This window comes from Carica papaya, chromosome 9 (genome assembly GCF_054855325.1).
Source record: "Carica papaya isolate Zhongbai chromosome 9, ASM5485532v1, whole genome shotgun sequence".
Taxonomy (NCBI): Eukaryota; Viridiplantae; Streptophyta; class Magnoliopsida; order Brassicales; family Caricaceae; genus Carica; species Carica papaya.
Window position 1 is genome coordinate 8,258,796 of NC_142317.1, and position 15,526 is coordinate 8,274,321.

General features: G+C 38.1%; 1 protein-coding gene across 3 annotated transcripts; it reads left to right on the top strand.

The window, feature by feature from the left end:
* Positions 1–6,820: 6,820 nt before the first annotated feature.
* LOC110811136 (protein SPIRAL1-like 3) lies at positions 6,821–15,100 on the top strand. 3 transcript variants are annotated; one of them, XM_022037533.2, is made up of 3 exons: positions 6,821–6,961; positions 7,839–8,163; positions 14,783–15,100. In XM_022037533.2, exons 2-3 carry the CDS (start codon positions 7,879–7,881, stop codon positions 14,861–14,863), a joined length of 366 nt encoding a protein of 121 aa, XP_021893225.1. In that variant the 5' UTR covers positions 6,821–6,961; positions 7,839–7,878; the 3' UTR covers positions 14,864–15,100. The 3 variants fall into 3 exon arrangements, with proteins under 3 accessions (XP_021893225.1, XP_021893226.1, XP_021893224.1); XM_022037534.2 differs by having other exon boundaries at positions 6,856–6,961; positions 7,832–8,163; XM_022037532.2 differs by lacking the exon at positions 6,821–6,961 and adding an exon at positions 6,986–7,332.
* The last annotated feature ends 426 nt before the right edge of the window (positions 15,101–15,526 follow it).

Below are 15,526 nucleotides of genomic sequence, written 5' to 3' on the forward strand. Positions count from 1 at the left end.
CCTATTTGGGGGATTTTCCTCCCTCCTGGGGGATTTCTCCCATTTGAGAAATCTCCTTATTGGGGGATTTCTCTTATTTGGGGGATATTTTTCTCAATTGGGGGATTTATCCCTCTTTTTTTTTTTAGGAAACTTCCTTTATTTAACTCGAGGGAAATTAAATGTCATTCTACAGTTTGTGCTAGTAGTTGTTATGTTCAATTGCAGTGGTTACACATCCGTCTATGTTTCAAAAGAGTTTCAAAACATCTCCTACAGTATTAGTTTTAACATCCAAGGCTTCTAAACCTTATAAAGATCATAAACCTCATATACAAGGGATTATTTTTGTATTTAATTTAAATTGATTTTGAGAAAAAGGGGTGAACATTTGGATTCTATCGGTGTTTTTGAAAAGAAAATCAGAAATCGGGAGTCAAAACGCAATTTTAAAAAGTTGTACCAAGTCAGCAGTCCCGGCTAACTAGGACACACCGCGTGGCAAGGAACGCTGACGCGGGATGGGGCCACGTGGGTGCGATCGGATGGCCCAGATCCGTTCCCGCACGCACGGACGACCTAGATCTCACGCGTACGGACGACCCATATTCAATTAGGCACGAACAGCCCAGATCGCATCGCGATGGACGACCCAGATTTAATCCCAAATAAATCGTGATCGAACGGTCCAGATTAAATCTTGATGGACGATTGAGATTAAAAGAGAAAGGGTATAAATAACCTCACCCACACCTGACCACAAACCCTAGGCGCCAGTGCCTTGTTGGAGAAGAAGAACCAGACGTCGGAGGAGCTGGCCGCCGCCACCCGCAGCCGCACCGAAAAATTTTTTGACCGCCAAACAAGGTAAATTTTCTCCCCTTGGCTCGGTTTTCGATGCTGAATCCGTCTATGGCCAAATCAGAGCCAAACCACCGGCCAATTGGTCGGAAAACACCACTGAAGTCCAGCGGCACCGCGGCGGCTTCCCTCTGTTTTTACCTCCGATGAGGCCTCCGTTCGATGCAATTTTTATACCACTGTGATCACCGTTCTTTTCTCTACATGTTGACTGGAGCAAAACATCAAAACACAACTCGCGCCGGAGAAGCCACCGCACCCGAGAGCACCGCCGCCGGTAAATCTCAATTTTTCGTGATTTTTTGGTCTACCGAGGGCCCTAGGGTTGTTTTATTACAGGGACCAATGCAAGTTTGGCCGAATTCGACCGAAAACGGCCAACCCGAGGTGGATCGCCGCCAGAGCACGGCGGAGCCGCCGTGCCGGAATTCCGATATTGGCCGAAAGAGGCCCTAGGTCTAATTTGGAATTTTTTGGGACAAGTACAGGTATTGGTAGTGCGTTTCAGTTTTTCGGAAAAAAAATTAGGGAATTTAGGGACAACCCGTAGGTGGACTGTAGAGTCGATTTCAGACCCCGAAACAAGTAAGGATCTCTCACCCTACCTCCTATCACGGCATTAAAGCTTAATAAATAACTAAACGGTATTTTGTGACTTTATAGATATGTATAATTGATTGAAGTTACCAATGGAGCCCGAATCTGATACATTGTTGGTCAGTTGTTGTTTGATTTATTTTTCAGTATTAAATGCAGTATGATATTTGATGTATTTATTTTATGGTTTCGTATGCATGAATCATGGTTTCTTTTATTATGGTTTGTATTATGGTGAACCCGATACCGTATTATCTTATTTGGTGTCAATTACTGGTTTACATGTTTCTGTATGATTGGATGATTGAGACCAAGGAAAATGGCAAAAAGGTTATGTGGATTGATAAATGGATAATGTGGACAGCCTGATTAGATATCTTGGGAGATGGTGGACGGACCAGGTCCGTAGGGAACCCTACCGGGAACGTGGTCTCTCATACCGGACGGGGTATGGAGACCTTATGTGCTTTGGCGCCCATACTGGATGGGGTATTGGGACGGTCCGTTTCACCCTCATACCGGACGGGGTATTGAGGTTTATGGTTTTGGTGCCCATACCGGACGGGGTATGGGGACGACCCTATAATTAGGTTATTAATGTTAATGGTTCACGTGTAGCAGGGACCCCCTATGGATCCCCATGAATACTACTAGTAGGCTGGTAAAAGAGGAAATTTGTTGTCTGATTATTGAAGTGTAAAAGTATGACATGTGTTCTGTTACAAAGTCGATATGATTTTATGATGGTTATAATGTTATTATTTTCATTTGTTATTTTCATGAATCTCACCGAGGTAAGTGGACAGTAAAGGTTTTTATGTTAATAAATGAGTTTGTTATAAATTATTCTCCATTGATTGTTTTTGTTTTCTACCGATCTTTACTTCTATGGCAGTGAGATAGTGTGATGTCTTTACTGGGCTAGTGTAGCTCATTCCTTACTTAACCATTTCAGATCAAGAAGACGGGGTTCCCGAGCTCGTTCCGCAGGAAGATGGCGAGTTAGACGCCTAAAGACTTTATAGTTCTATTTATAGTTTTTATTTCGAGTATCTCTTTTAATTAGTTTATTCTCTCATGTTTTGAGTACGTTTTTAGTTATTGTATAAGAGATGTTAATCAAAATTTTTATTACACTTCTACATTTAAGATTTTTAATACATACATCTTCATTTAATTTCCGAGGCCATTACATCCTGCACACCGACCCTCAATCGTGCACCATACATCCTTTGGTTGCCGGATGATCTTCTTACTCTTCTCGCGCTGCCTCCCTTGCTGCTTAGGCTCTCTCACCTCTCTAAGGAATCCCTCATTTGTTTTCCTTACATACCCTTCACGCTAACTGTCAAATCCTCCTTCAACTGATTTGGATAATTCATCGCACCTCTTTGTCTAGGTCATTTGATCGACATCCAGATATGTGGTGCAATTCTAGTATGTTTATTTCTCTATATTTTCTAACCGCCAGATCTAATAGATCTTAATCATTCATTCACGCGTATAACTAAGCGATTTGCGTGGCCGAAATGACCCCTCTCTGATTAGTCTATTTTAACACCTCACCTGCCTAGGTTCAAAAGTTCACGACATTTCACTCATGTCCCATTTTGAATATTTTATTCAAAATAGTTTTTTTTTTAATTGCAGAAGACCCAAATTTTTTAATTTCCCTTCATTTGGGTCCATAAACTTAATTTATAATTTTGTTTGTTTAATTTATTTTTTCTAAAATTTTCTCGCGACCTCTATAATTTCGATTTATTCACGAGTGCTATATTATCAACTATTGATTTTTTTACATAATATCTATAAAATGCATAAATAATCAATGAAAAATGTAATCAAAAGTTTATATAATGCATGTAACGGCCCCAGAAATTTAAGTAAAATATATGTATTAAAAATGTCAAATGCGGAAGGGAAATAAAAATTTTGATTAACATTCCTTACACAATAACCAAAACGTACTCAAAACATGAAATAACAAACTAACTAAAAGAAATACTCGAGATAAGAGCTATAAATATAGTTATGGAGTCTTTAGGCGTCCCCTTCGTCGTCTTCCTGCGGAACGGGCTCGGGAACAATGTCTTCCTGATATGAAATTGTTAAATAAAGAATGAGCTATACCAGCCCAGTAAAGACATCACACTATCTCACCGCTACGGAAGTAAAGGTGGGTAGAAAACAAAAATGACCAATGGAGCATAATTTATAACAAACTTGTTTATTAATATAAAAACTTTTACTGTTCACTTACCTCGGTGAGATCCATGAAAACGACATATGAAAGCAATAACATTATCATCATCATGAAATCATATAAACTGTATAACATAACACTTATCACGCCTTTGCATTTCAATCATTAAACAACATATTTTCCTTTTTTACCAGCCTACTAGTATCCATGGGGATCCATAGGGGGTCCCCGCTACCCGTGAACCATTAACATTTCAACCTGATTCCAGGGCCGTCCCCATATCCCGTCTGGTATGGACGCCTAAATCATGAACCTCAATACCCCGTCCGGTATGAGGGTGAAACGCTCCGTCCTCATACTCCGTCTAGTATGGGCGCCAAAACACATAAGGTCTCCATACCCCGTCCGGTATGAGAGACCACGTTCCCGGTAGGATTCCCTACGGACCTGGTCCGTCCACCATCTCCCAGGATATCTAGTCAGGCTGTCCACATTTTCTACTTATCAATTCACATAATTTTTTTGCCATTTTTCCTTAGTCTCAATCATCCAATCATACACAACATATAAACCAGTAATTGACACCAAACAAAATAACACAGTATCGGGTTCACCATAATACAAACCATAATAAAAGAAACCATGATTCATGCATACGAGACTACAATATAATTACATCAAATATCATGCTGCATTTAATACTGAAAATTAGATCAAATAATAACAGACCAACACTGTATCAGACTCGGGCTCCATTGGCAACCTTAATCAATTATACATCTATAAAGTCATACAATACAGTTCAATTATTTATTTAGCTTTAATACCGTGATAGGAAATAGGGTGAGGGGTCCTTACTTGTTTCGGGGTCTGAATTCGACTCTACAGTGCGTCTACAGGCTGTCTCTAATTTTCTTGAATTTTTTTTGAAAAACTGAAACGCACTACCGGTACCTGCACGTGTCCTAAAAAAATCCCAAATCAGACCTAGGCCCCTTTCGGCCAATATCGAAATTTCGGCACGGCTGCTCCGCCGTGCTCCGGCGACGGCGGCGATTCACCTCGGGTTGGCCGTTTTCGGCCGAATTCGGCCACACTTGCATCGGTCCCTGCGATAAAACAACCCTAGGGCCCTCGGTGGGCCAAAAAATCACGAAAAATCGAAACTTACCGGCGGCGGTGCTCTCGGGTCCGGCGGCTCCTTCGGTGTGAGTTGCGTTTTGATGTTTGGCTCCGATCAACCTGTAGAGAAAAGAACGGAGATCACAGTGGTATAAAATTTGCATCGAATGGAGGTCGGGAAGGGCCTTATCGGAGACAAAAACCGAGGAGGGGCGCGGTGGCGCCGCTGGGCTTCGGCTGGGTTTTTCGGCCGTTTGGTCGGTGGTTTGGCTCCAGTTTGGCCATAGGCGGACTCAGCATCGAAAAACGAGCCAAGAGGAGAAAATTTACCTCGATTGGCGGTCGGAAACTTCCCTGGTGTGGCGGCGGGTAGCGGCAGTCGGCTCCTCCGGTGTCTGGTTCTTCTTCTCCGGCGAGGCACTGGCGGCTAGGGTTTCTGTGGTCAGGTGTGGGTGGGGTTATTTATACCCTTTGCCTTTTAATCTCAACCATCCATCAAGATTGAATCTGGACCATTCGATCGCGATTTAATTGGGATTAAATCTGGGTCGTCCATCGAGATGCAATCTGGGCCGTCTGTGCCTGATTGAATCTGGGCCGTCCGTGTGCGTGAATCAGGGCCGTCCGTGCGCACGTTTGATTTGGGCCGTTCGTGCGCACGTTTGATTTGGGCCGTCCGTGCGCGCGGGAACGGATCTGGGTCGTCCGATCGCGCGCACGCGGATCGCCTATGTGACCCGTCCCCTGGTCAGCGTTTCCTTGCCATGCGGCACGTCCTGGTTGGCCGGGGCTGCTGACCGGGCCGCTGACGTGGCTGCTGACAGGGTGCTGACGTGGCACAACTTTTTTAAATTGCGTTTTGACCCCCGTTTCTGATTTTCTTTTCAAAAACACCCTCATAATCCAAATTTTCACCCTTTTTTTTTTCCAAAATCAATTTCAATTAAATCCAAATAATATTTTTATCTAATTTTATCATTATTATTATTTTTATTTTTATAAAATTAAATTAAATTAAATCAAATTAAATTAATTAAAAATAAAAAAATTCAAATAATTACAAAATAAAAATAATAACACTTGGGTGTTACAATGCATAAGTTTTTTTTGTTTAATTTTTGAAATAACTAATTATTATATATTTATAATTAACTAAAATCTAAACTAATCTTTCCATATTTAAAGAATTTAAATAGACAACTTTTATCACTTGAAGTAAAATTTGAAGTATATAATTATTATTTTTATTTGTAATCAACTGAAAATTTAAATTATATTTTTACATTTAAAAATTTTAAAAAGATAATTATTATAAATATTATGATTAATTATATTTTTATATTTAGAATATTAAATAGATAACTATTAGATATATTATTATTTTAACTATAAATATAAAATTAAATAAAATAATTATTATAAAAATATATTTACGATCAATTAAAAATTAAAATTTAATTTAAAAATTTGAATAGATAATTATTATAAACATATTAATTTATTTTTATTTTTATATATAAAAATTATAAGTAAGATATTATAAGTTTTTTTATCAACATTTATACTAAAATTTAAAAAATTTAAAATTTACATGTAATTTTTTTTGGTTTATAAATAAATAAAATAGATTTGTTAATTAGTAAAACAATCAAATTTTTTTTTTAAAATATATTATATACTGTTCGAAAATATAGGAAAAAAAAAGAAGAGAAGTGCTAATTATTATTTTATTTATTTAGCTACAAGTATAAAGAAAAAAAAATAAATTATAGATATACCTCAGTTTTTCTTATAAATTATTTTGTCATCCTCTAATATGTTATTATTTTACTAATTGAAAAATCGGTGTGACAATTTTTTATATTTGTTTTATTTTCTATTTAAAAGCTTAATAAAGCAAAGCATTCCAAGAAACTTTTTATTTCCTTAAATTATAATGATCCAATTAAAATAGATATATATATATTTTAATTTCTAAGAATATGATATTTATTATTTTTTAGAAAAGAGAAATATGGGGTTAATAATAGAATAAATAATTCAATTAAAAACAATAAAATAAATAAGAAGCACAAATCTTAAAAGGAGAAAGAAGAAAGAAGAAAGAACTCTACTGGGCCCATTCAAATTATTTTAAAAGGAAACGTTTTCTTCTTTTCTTCAGTTTTGTTTCTGCTTCACAGAGCAACCTAGCAGGTGAGAGAGCTACCTCCTTCGCCATTTCTGTTTCTTCCTTTACTGTGTTTTTCATGGGAAAAATTGACGTGTTTGCCATTTCCGTATGTTCGGCTTTATTACGTGTTTGTTATTCATTGTTTTAGCATTATCTTCAGCGAATCTGTGGAGATGCAACATCGATGTGACAGCGGTGCTTCTTAGAAGTTAGATCTAGAATTTTACTGCTAGAAAGAGACGCTTTTCGTTAAAATGTTTCGTCATGGTCGTTTGTTGATCTGGTGTTTGCTTCCCCTTTTAACATATTTGGTGACGCAATTCTCGTAAAGAATTCAGCGAGGTTGTGTTAAGCATGTCTTGAGATTTCTTTGGAAGTACATGTTGAAGTCGAGGTAAAACTTTACCCTGTGTATATGCTGCTTTAGGGATTATTATCATGGGATCGAGAGAGAATAGCAAGTACACTGTTGTAGTCGCCGTTTCATTGTGACTGGGATTGGATTAAGAAGTTTGAGAGTGTCTATCTGTCACCATTATTCGTAATCTTATATGCTCCATCATCAATCCTAGTTTTCCTTGCGGTTATGGTTCAGTTAGGTTCTTCCTTAATTTCGTCGCTTTTTTTTTTTTCATCTTTTTATTTTTTCTGGTTTCTAGTGGTTTAAAAATATGATGTATGGCAGCTTTGGGCTCGTATTCTGGTAGTTATCTTATTTGTTGCTTTAATCTGTTGTGACAAAAACACCGAGTTATTGATGAATAATAGTTTGTATGCGGATGGTTATAAATGTTTGTAGTTTTTGATTGACACACTGCTGGGTGTTTCTATAAGGCTTCAACTTTAGAATTTTGGTTGAAGTTTATTACAAGTGGATCTAATAAGGGAAAAAGGCTGCAGACTCTTGTGTTCCTCTGCACTGGAGTTCAACTCGAGAATCATGGGTCGTGGCATCAGCAATGGTGGCGGACAGAGCTCTTTGGGCTACCTTTTTGGGAGTGGAGAAGCTCCAAATCCGAATCCCAACACAAACAAAACTGAGGCTCTTCAGAACCAGAAAGAGGTTGCAAAGCATGGACCTTCTCAGGATTCTAGTCCGGCTGTGCCACGGGCAGAGGTTGTGCCACGGGCAGATGTGGGCAAGGAGATTCCTGCTGGTGTTCCAGGCAACATGGTGAACAACTACTTTCGTGCTGATGGCCAGAATCGTGGAAACTTCTTAACGGTATGATTTTGGATTCTTTGTCAGTAGTCTCTTGCAATGGAAGCAGGGATTCTGATTTGATTTGGGTATAAAACTTTTCTCTTTTGTCTCTTAGAAAACGTAGTCTTTTTTATTGTCTCCGGAGAAAATATTTTCTACTGTCTTCCCAAAAAAATTACTGTTTCTATTTTGTCTTCCTATGCCACTAAACCATAGATTTCCAAATATAGCCTTTTGACATTGTTATTGCTAGATTATGTTGTAAATGCCATAACAGATCGGACTTTCGGATTTATCACCAGTCAGTCATTCTCTGCATATGAAAATCATTGCATTTTTTGGAATATCATCAGGTAGTATATTTTCATTGATAAATATTTCCTCATGCAATCAGGTTTGATGATATTTTTCTAGTTAACTAGCAACTAACTGTGTAACTCTCACTTGGTTCTATCTTCATTCAATTTTTTGGCTAATTTCTAGTTTTCGGATTTCACATTACAAAATTATTATTTTTTTTTAATTTGAGTTTACCCTAGCTAAGAAGTTCAAGATGGGGTTGGAGTAAATTGAAACATAAAGGATCATGTTGTGACTATATATATAAAGACTGAACTACAATTTAAAACTATGAATTAGCTAGGAATATAATGGGAAATGAAGAGAATATGCAATAAGTATTTGGTTAAGTGATCAATAAGTGTTATCAAAAGTGCCAAGCTTGACTAAATGTTAGGGCTTGATCACAAGGTTATGCAGTTTTATGAAAGCGCTTAAATTATACAATTGTGTGCTGTTTAACATTTCAAAATCAAGATAAATTCATCTGTTCCTTTTCTTGGTTTTTCCCTGATTTAACTTCTTTGGCAGAACACACCACAATAGCTTAGAAGTTTGTTTTCTTTTTTGGCATGTAGAAAAGCATCAAAATTGGGACTTGTTGAGCTTTGATTGCTGTTGGGGTACCACCCACTTCCCATATATGATATCCACCTATACAGGCCCGGAGTTGGACCCACATTAGCTTGCACCGATCTGTTCCCAGTTCAAGGTCTTTGCTGCTTTTTGATTTTTGTTTTATTAGCGTTGCACCAAGAATTCACCACCTATCTAGTTTGTGTTGCTCTACAATTTGGGGTCCACATTGTGAAGATGTGAGGAAACAAGCTCAATGGAGGACAATAGAATTGGAAGCAGGGAACATAAGCAAGTCATGGGGAGGAAAATGAAATCGGCAGTAGGGAACAAAGACAAGTTCATGAAGAAGGAAATGAATCGGGAAGCAGGGGACTAAAGCAGATAAGGGTATATAGATGAAGAGCCGCTGACAAACACGTGGCTCAATTTGATGCTTAAAAGGGGCATGTGTTGGCAATTGGCTTAAGCAGGGAATAAGTGGGTTCTGGGCTTCAATTGGTGAATGTTTGGGGTACATGGCAAAAATCCAGGATAGCTATTTAAGAGGAATTAGTGTTAGATAAAGGGTATCAGAGCTAAAGGATCATTTGGGTATTGAGTGGATAAGGTTTCATCTTTCCTCACTCTATTTCCATAGAGGGTTTTCAGGCAATATTCAAGATGATTCTAGCTTTCTTAGGTTTTAAGTACTCTGTATTCTTTGATCTATGTATGGTGAGTCTGAATATTAAGTATATCTTTTCGGTTCCAAGTACTTTCAAGTCTTCTTCCTCCCTTATTCTTTCCTTTTGCTCTTTTCTTCAATCCAATCATATCTTCTTCTTATTCTGGCACTCACAGTTACCGGGTACATTTCAAAAGTACTTGACAACTTGATATCAAATCTGATTGATTTTGCTGAGACACTTACCAGTTTTGTGACTATGGCAAAAAGGAAAGGGAAAGTAGTGGCTAATGAACCATTGAAACTGCAGACCTTGGAGGACAGTGTGAGAGAAGTTGACCAGAAGGGCTCTGACTTCGTGGTTATGATGCGCAGCGCCAAACCAAGGAGTTAGTTGACCAAAGATTTGAGCAACTCGCGGAGATGCAGTGAGTTGGAGCCAGGCTGGGTGAGTTGTCACTGCATGTTAATCATTCTTCTACTGTTCAGGCTCATGATCAGGGTATATTCCCCACCCCAAAGCAGCAAGACATTGAGGGTAGTTGCATGCAAAACCCACAGAATCAAACGAAAAACCCTACACCAAAGGTGGATATTCCCGTTTTCAAGGGTCAGAACCATAGATCTTGGATATGAAGATTTTTGAAGTACTTTAATGTGTAGAACATAGCAGATGAAAATAGGGTAGAAACAACAACACTGTACCTAGGTGATAAGGCAGAAATATGGTTCCATGGCTTGGCAAATTCGCCAGAAGTATTAGTTTGGGATACCTTGATAGAGGAACTATGTAGGAGATTTGGGGGGTTAACAGGAATTGATATAGTGGAAGAATTTAATAAACTTATACATGAGGATGAGGTGAGCAATTACCAAAGAGAGTTTGAAGAGATGAGATCTTTCTTACTCTCAGAAAACTCTGGATTAACTGAGAGGTATGTTATCTCTAGCGTTATTAGTGGTTTGAAGAAGGATTGAGACCTGTGATGAGGATGCATAAACCTCAAACTTCAAAAACCATGCCTTTGAGCTAGCCATGTGGCAGGAACAAGCAATAGAAGCCATGAAATGCAGCAAGGTATCTAAAACAAACAAGACTCCAACCTCCAGCTTAAGATCACAGCCTTCACCCTGCAGTCCCAAAACACCCTCACCCAACAGCAATCATGATTAAACACCCAAAAACAATTTCCAATCAGAAAATATAGAAAGGTACGTCCCGATACCCCCAAGAAAATAGACGAAACAATTCTTATTACCATTGTGGAGGGAAATTCTTTCCAGGCCACCAGTGTAAGTTGAAAACAGTCATAGTAGAAAATTGTGAGGAAGATGAGGAAGACAGGGAGGAGGAAAACCATGAGTTAGATTTACAAGAAAACAGAGATGACGCTGGAATCCTCTCATTACAAGCTCTTGAGGTATCTCCTCAGGTTGAACAGTGAGAATCTGAGAACTACTCAACAAAGAAAACCACATGATCGTTCTGGACAGTGGTAGTTCACATTCATTTTTGAACTCTGTGGTTGAGGGGCTACAAAAATGTAGTGTACCATAGGCCTCTCATGGTGGTGGTGGTGGCTAATGGTCACAAGCTGACTAGTGAATGAGAGTGTGTGGGAGTCCAATGGAGGATGGAAAATAATGTTTCCCGCTACAATTTTTGAATAATTTAAGTAGGAGGTTATGATATGATTTTAGGGGTGGATTGGGTGAGGATGCACAACCCTATAGTTTTTTATTTTGCTGAACTGATGGTGAGTTTCAAGATGGAGGGAAAACTAATAACATTAGATGGACCAAATCTTTGGGAGAAAAACTTAATAAGATGGTAAAAGGTGGAGACAAGCATAGTATCGGGACAGTTTATTGTCTGTGGTCTATAGAACCTGACTCAAAGAGAGTCAGGGAATTTCCCATGAGGATGGAAAACAAATGGAGCAAGTATTGTAAGCCTTCTGGGATATTTTTGAGGAACCAAAAGGACTCCTACCCTCCAGAGGCTTTTTCATGTTATTCCCCTGGTGAATGGCAGTTCTCCAATTAAGCTGAGGCCCTACCATTATCCACATTTCCAGAAAAAGGAAATTGGACAGCAGGTTAAAAAAATGTTGGATGCCTCAATCATCTAACTGAGCATTCTTCATTTGCATCCCCAGTCTTCTTAATCAAAAAGAAGGATGAAATTTGGAGATTCTGTGTGAGTTATAGGGAGCTCAGCAAGATCATAATCAAGGATAAACTCCCAATCCACGTCATTGATTTATTAGATGAATTACATGGCACAAAAATATTCTCAAAGATTGGTTTCAGATCGGGATACCACCAAATAATAATGAATGAGGAAAAGATATCTATGAAACAACATTTTGAACTCATCATGGGCATTATGAGTTCAGAGCCATTTGGTTTGACCAATGCACCCGCTACATTTCTGTTTGTCATGAACCATATATTTGAAGTTTATTTGAGGGAATTTGTTCTGGTTTTCTTTAATGACATTCTGGTATAAGGTCTTCACTGGACCAGCACAAGACCACCTGGAATTGGTGTTCACCCTACTTAGGTAGCATAAACTGTTTGCCAAACAGTTCAAGTGTTGTTTCACTAAAAAAAAAAAATTGAACACTTATGGCATATCATCTCTAAACAAGGGGTTAAGACCAACCCTAAAAAATTAGAAGCAATGCTGGTCTGGCCTCTTCCAACTACCGTAAATTGTCTTCGGGGGTTCCTGGGGCTCACAGGTTATTATAGGAGGTTTGTTCGCAATTATGCATAGTTACAAGCCCTTGACAGATATGCTAAAGAAAGTCGAAGATTGTTCGCAATTATGCATAGTTACAAGCCCTTGACAGATATGCTAAAGAAAGATGGAGTCAAACGGACGGAAGGAGCAAAGAATGCTTTTGAGATGCTGAAGGAAGCAATAACCAAGGCACTAGTGCTGCGGTTACCTGATTCTCCAAACAATTTATTCTTGAGGCAGACACTTGTGGAGTGGGGTGGATGTGTCGTTATGCAAGAAAACCAACCTGTTGCTTGTATTAGCAAATGGCTACACAAAAGGAATCAAGCGTTGTCAATTTATGAGAAGGCGCTGTTGGCCATATATATGCAGTAAGTAAATGGAGACACTACTTGGAGGGTGCTTCCTTCCTCATAATGACAGATCAAAAAGGTATCAAGCATTTGCTGGAGAAAAGAGTAACTTCCATGCTTCAACAGAGAAGTATTGTCAAAATGCTAGGATCGAATTACTCCATTCAATATAGAAAGGGTGTGGAAAACAAGGTGGCTGATGCACTTTCTAGAAGAGAAATTGACAACTATAAGAAGTAAGAAGGAGAGGCTACTGTAACAGCTGTTACCATCATTACTCCATCCTGGATTTCAGAAGTATTGACCAGCTATTAAGGAGGTTTATTCACTGAAGGACTAACAACAAAACTGTTAGTCAAAACAGATGGCAAACCACACTGCTAACTCAAGGCCAGGGTGTTAGGAGAATTAAGGAATAAACTAATACAAGGATGCATTGATACTGCAGTAGGAGGCCACTAAGGAATCCGAGGCATTTATGAATGCCTCAAGCGATATTTTTTTCTGACCGAGCATGAAATAAAATGTGGTGTACTAGGTGCAAAAATGTCAAGTTTGCCAAAGGTGTAAGTTCGAAAGAATGTCACTATCTGTGCTATTACAACTATTCCATTTCCCAAACCAGGCATGGTTGCACATCTCCATGGACTTCATTGAGCAGCTTCCAAAGTTAGGGAATAAAGACACAGTTATGGTGGTAGTTGATCGACTTACTAAATATGGTCACTTTATAACACCTATGCATCCTTTTACAGCCGTGAAGATAGCCCAACTATACATTAACAACATCCATAAACTCCATGGTATTCCCAAGGTGATGGTATTCAGTCCTGACAAAATTTTCACCAGTCTAGTTTAGAAAGAACTCATGAGATTAATAGGTACATCCTTGCATTATGGCTCTTCCTACGATCCAGTTTCTGCACTTGCGAGTCTTTCTTTTGGATACTTTACCCATCATCCCACTAGTGAAAATATGGCATCTATGCCTTTTTGGGAGGTAAAAGCTCTCCTAAGGTTAAGATGTTCATACGGACTGGTATTTTTTGAGCAGGTTAACACCAATTATCTGCTTTAGGGCAGCAGTTCTACTATGCACTTTAAGAAGCTTGAGTTCCGTGCCAATCTGCTTCATTGCAACTTGGCTTGGAGGCTAAGTCCGCAGCCCTTTGGTTTTTTGTGTGAGATGGGTTCTGTCCCACTTAATCTGAAGTTTCTATCACCTCTTCTCTGTGTGGGTGTTGAATAAGAAGCAAAAGATGTTAGAGACTAGTTTATGGGTTTTTGTTAGTGGAGATAAATGTAGTCTTTAAGAGTTGGCATCAACCTCTCTTGTTGTTATAGGAAAGGTTGCTACTTCTGAATTTGCTCTTCAGTAAGGCTGTTCGGAAGAAATTCTTTAGTTAATATTCGAAGGGACTGGACAACTATTTGTCAAGTGAAGTTTCTATAGAGAACCTGTTCCAAGTTAGATTATTTTGTGGTTTTCTATTTTCTATACTGTGGGACGACTGTATATATATATATATATATCTCCCCCTCTCCCCTCCCCCACCCCAAATAATATTTTTTCTTTTCATAAAAAACACAGGAAAAATAATGATAACAGCTTTTATGTAGTGTTCCCATAAAGCAATGGTCGTTTTCTTTAGTTTCAATTAATGTTGTGAATCAGCTGAGCACCTATTTATAGGATTTAGCTGAGAGTAGAGTTCTGGGCAACTAGAATTCTTCAAATTGCATTGGGGCTTTATTTTAATTTGGAATTTTAAATTCTTTTCCGATCAACTGGTTGTGGGAATGAAGTGATCTGGGCACTCTTGATTAGATGGAAAATGATTTATTCCATACATGGTGCATTCTATTCAGAAATGCAGGCCCTGAATAGGAATTTGCATTCAAATTTTTTATGTTGTTCCTTTTTTCAATGATGATGAGTCCCTATTGATTGTACAGGATCGTCCTTCAACAAAGGTTCATGCAGCTCCTGGAGGTGGATCTTCCCTGGATTACCTGTTCAGTGGTGGCGGGAAGTGAAGCCATTAAACTTTTGAGATTTGTAAGCGGCGATTTCTTAATACGTTAAGGATGAAGGAATTTGTATTTGAGTAATATGTGGGATATGGTGGGTGGACATCTAGGCTTTGAATCCTCAACTAATGTCTGATATTATCAAGCTATTTGTATAATGGATCCTTGTGGCCAGACTCAGCAGCTGCATATTGTTGGAACCTAACAACTCTTTAATGTGAAGTGTCTTATGAGTTACTACTACGCCTTGCATATTTCTTCAGATCTATTGCTCCTATGTGGTCTATTTAAAGAAAAATCATTTAGAGATTGAATAGTTTGTACTTTCTTTATTTAAACAAAAATTGTAGGTTTTTTCTATCTAATGAATTTTTATTAAAAATATATTTATATTTATATATATATTTTTTTTAAAAAAATTGTTTTTGAAAGGAGCTTTGTTTTCGTGGGGTTGACTTAGATTTTGACAAAGAAAAAGATCATTTTGATTCTTAATAATTTTCTTTTTTCAAAAAAGGAGAAAGAAAAACATTATATTTTGGTGGTTGATTAACTGGACTCAAAAAGATGTCGCCACAGTTTTAAAATCTGATAGAAAATTCATATTTTTGACTACTCTAATCAAAGAAAATTCACCACTGACAAAATTAATTATATTAAATTTAAATA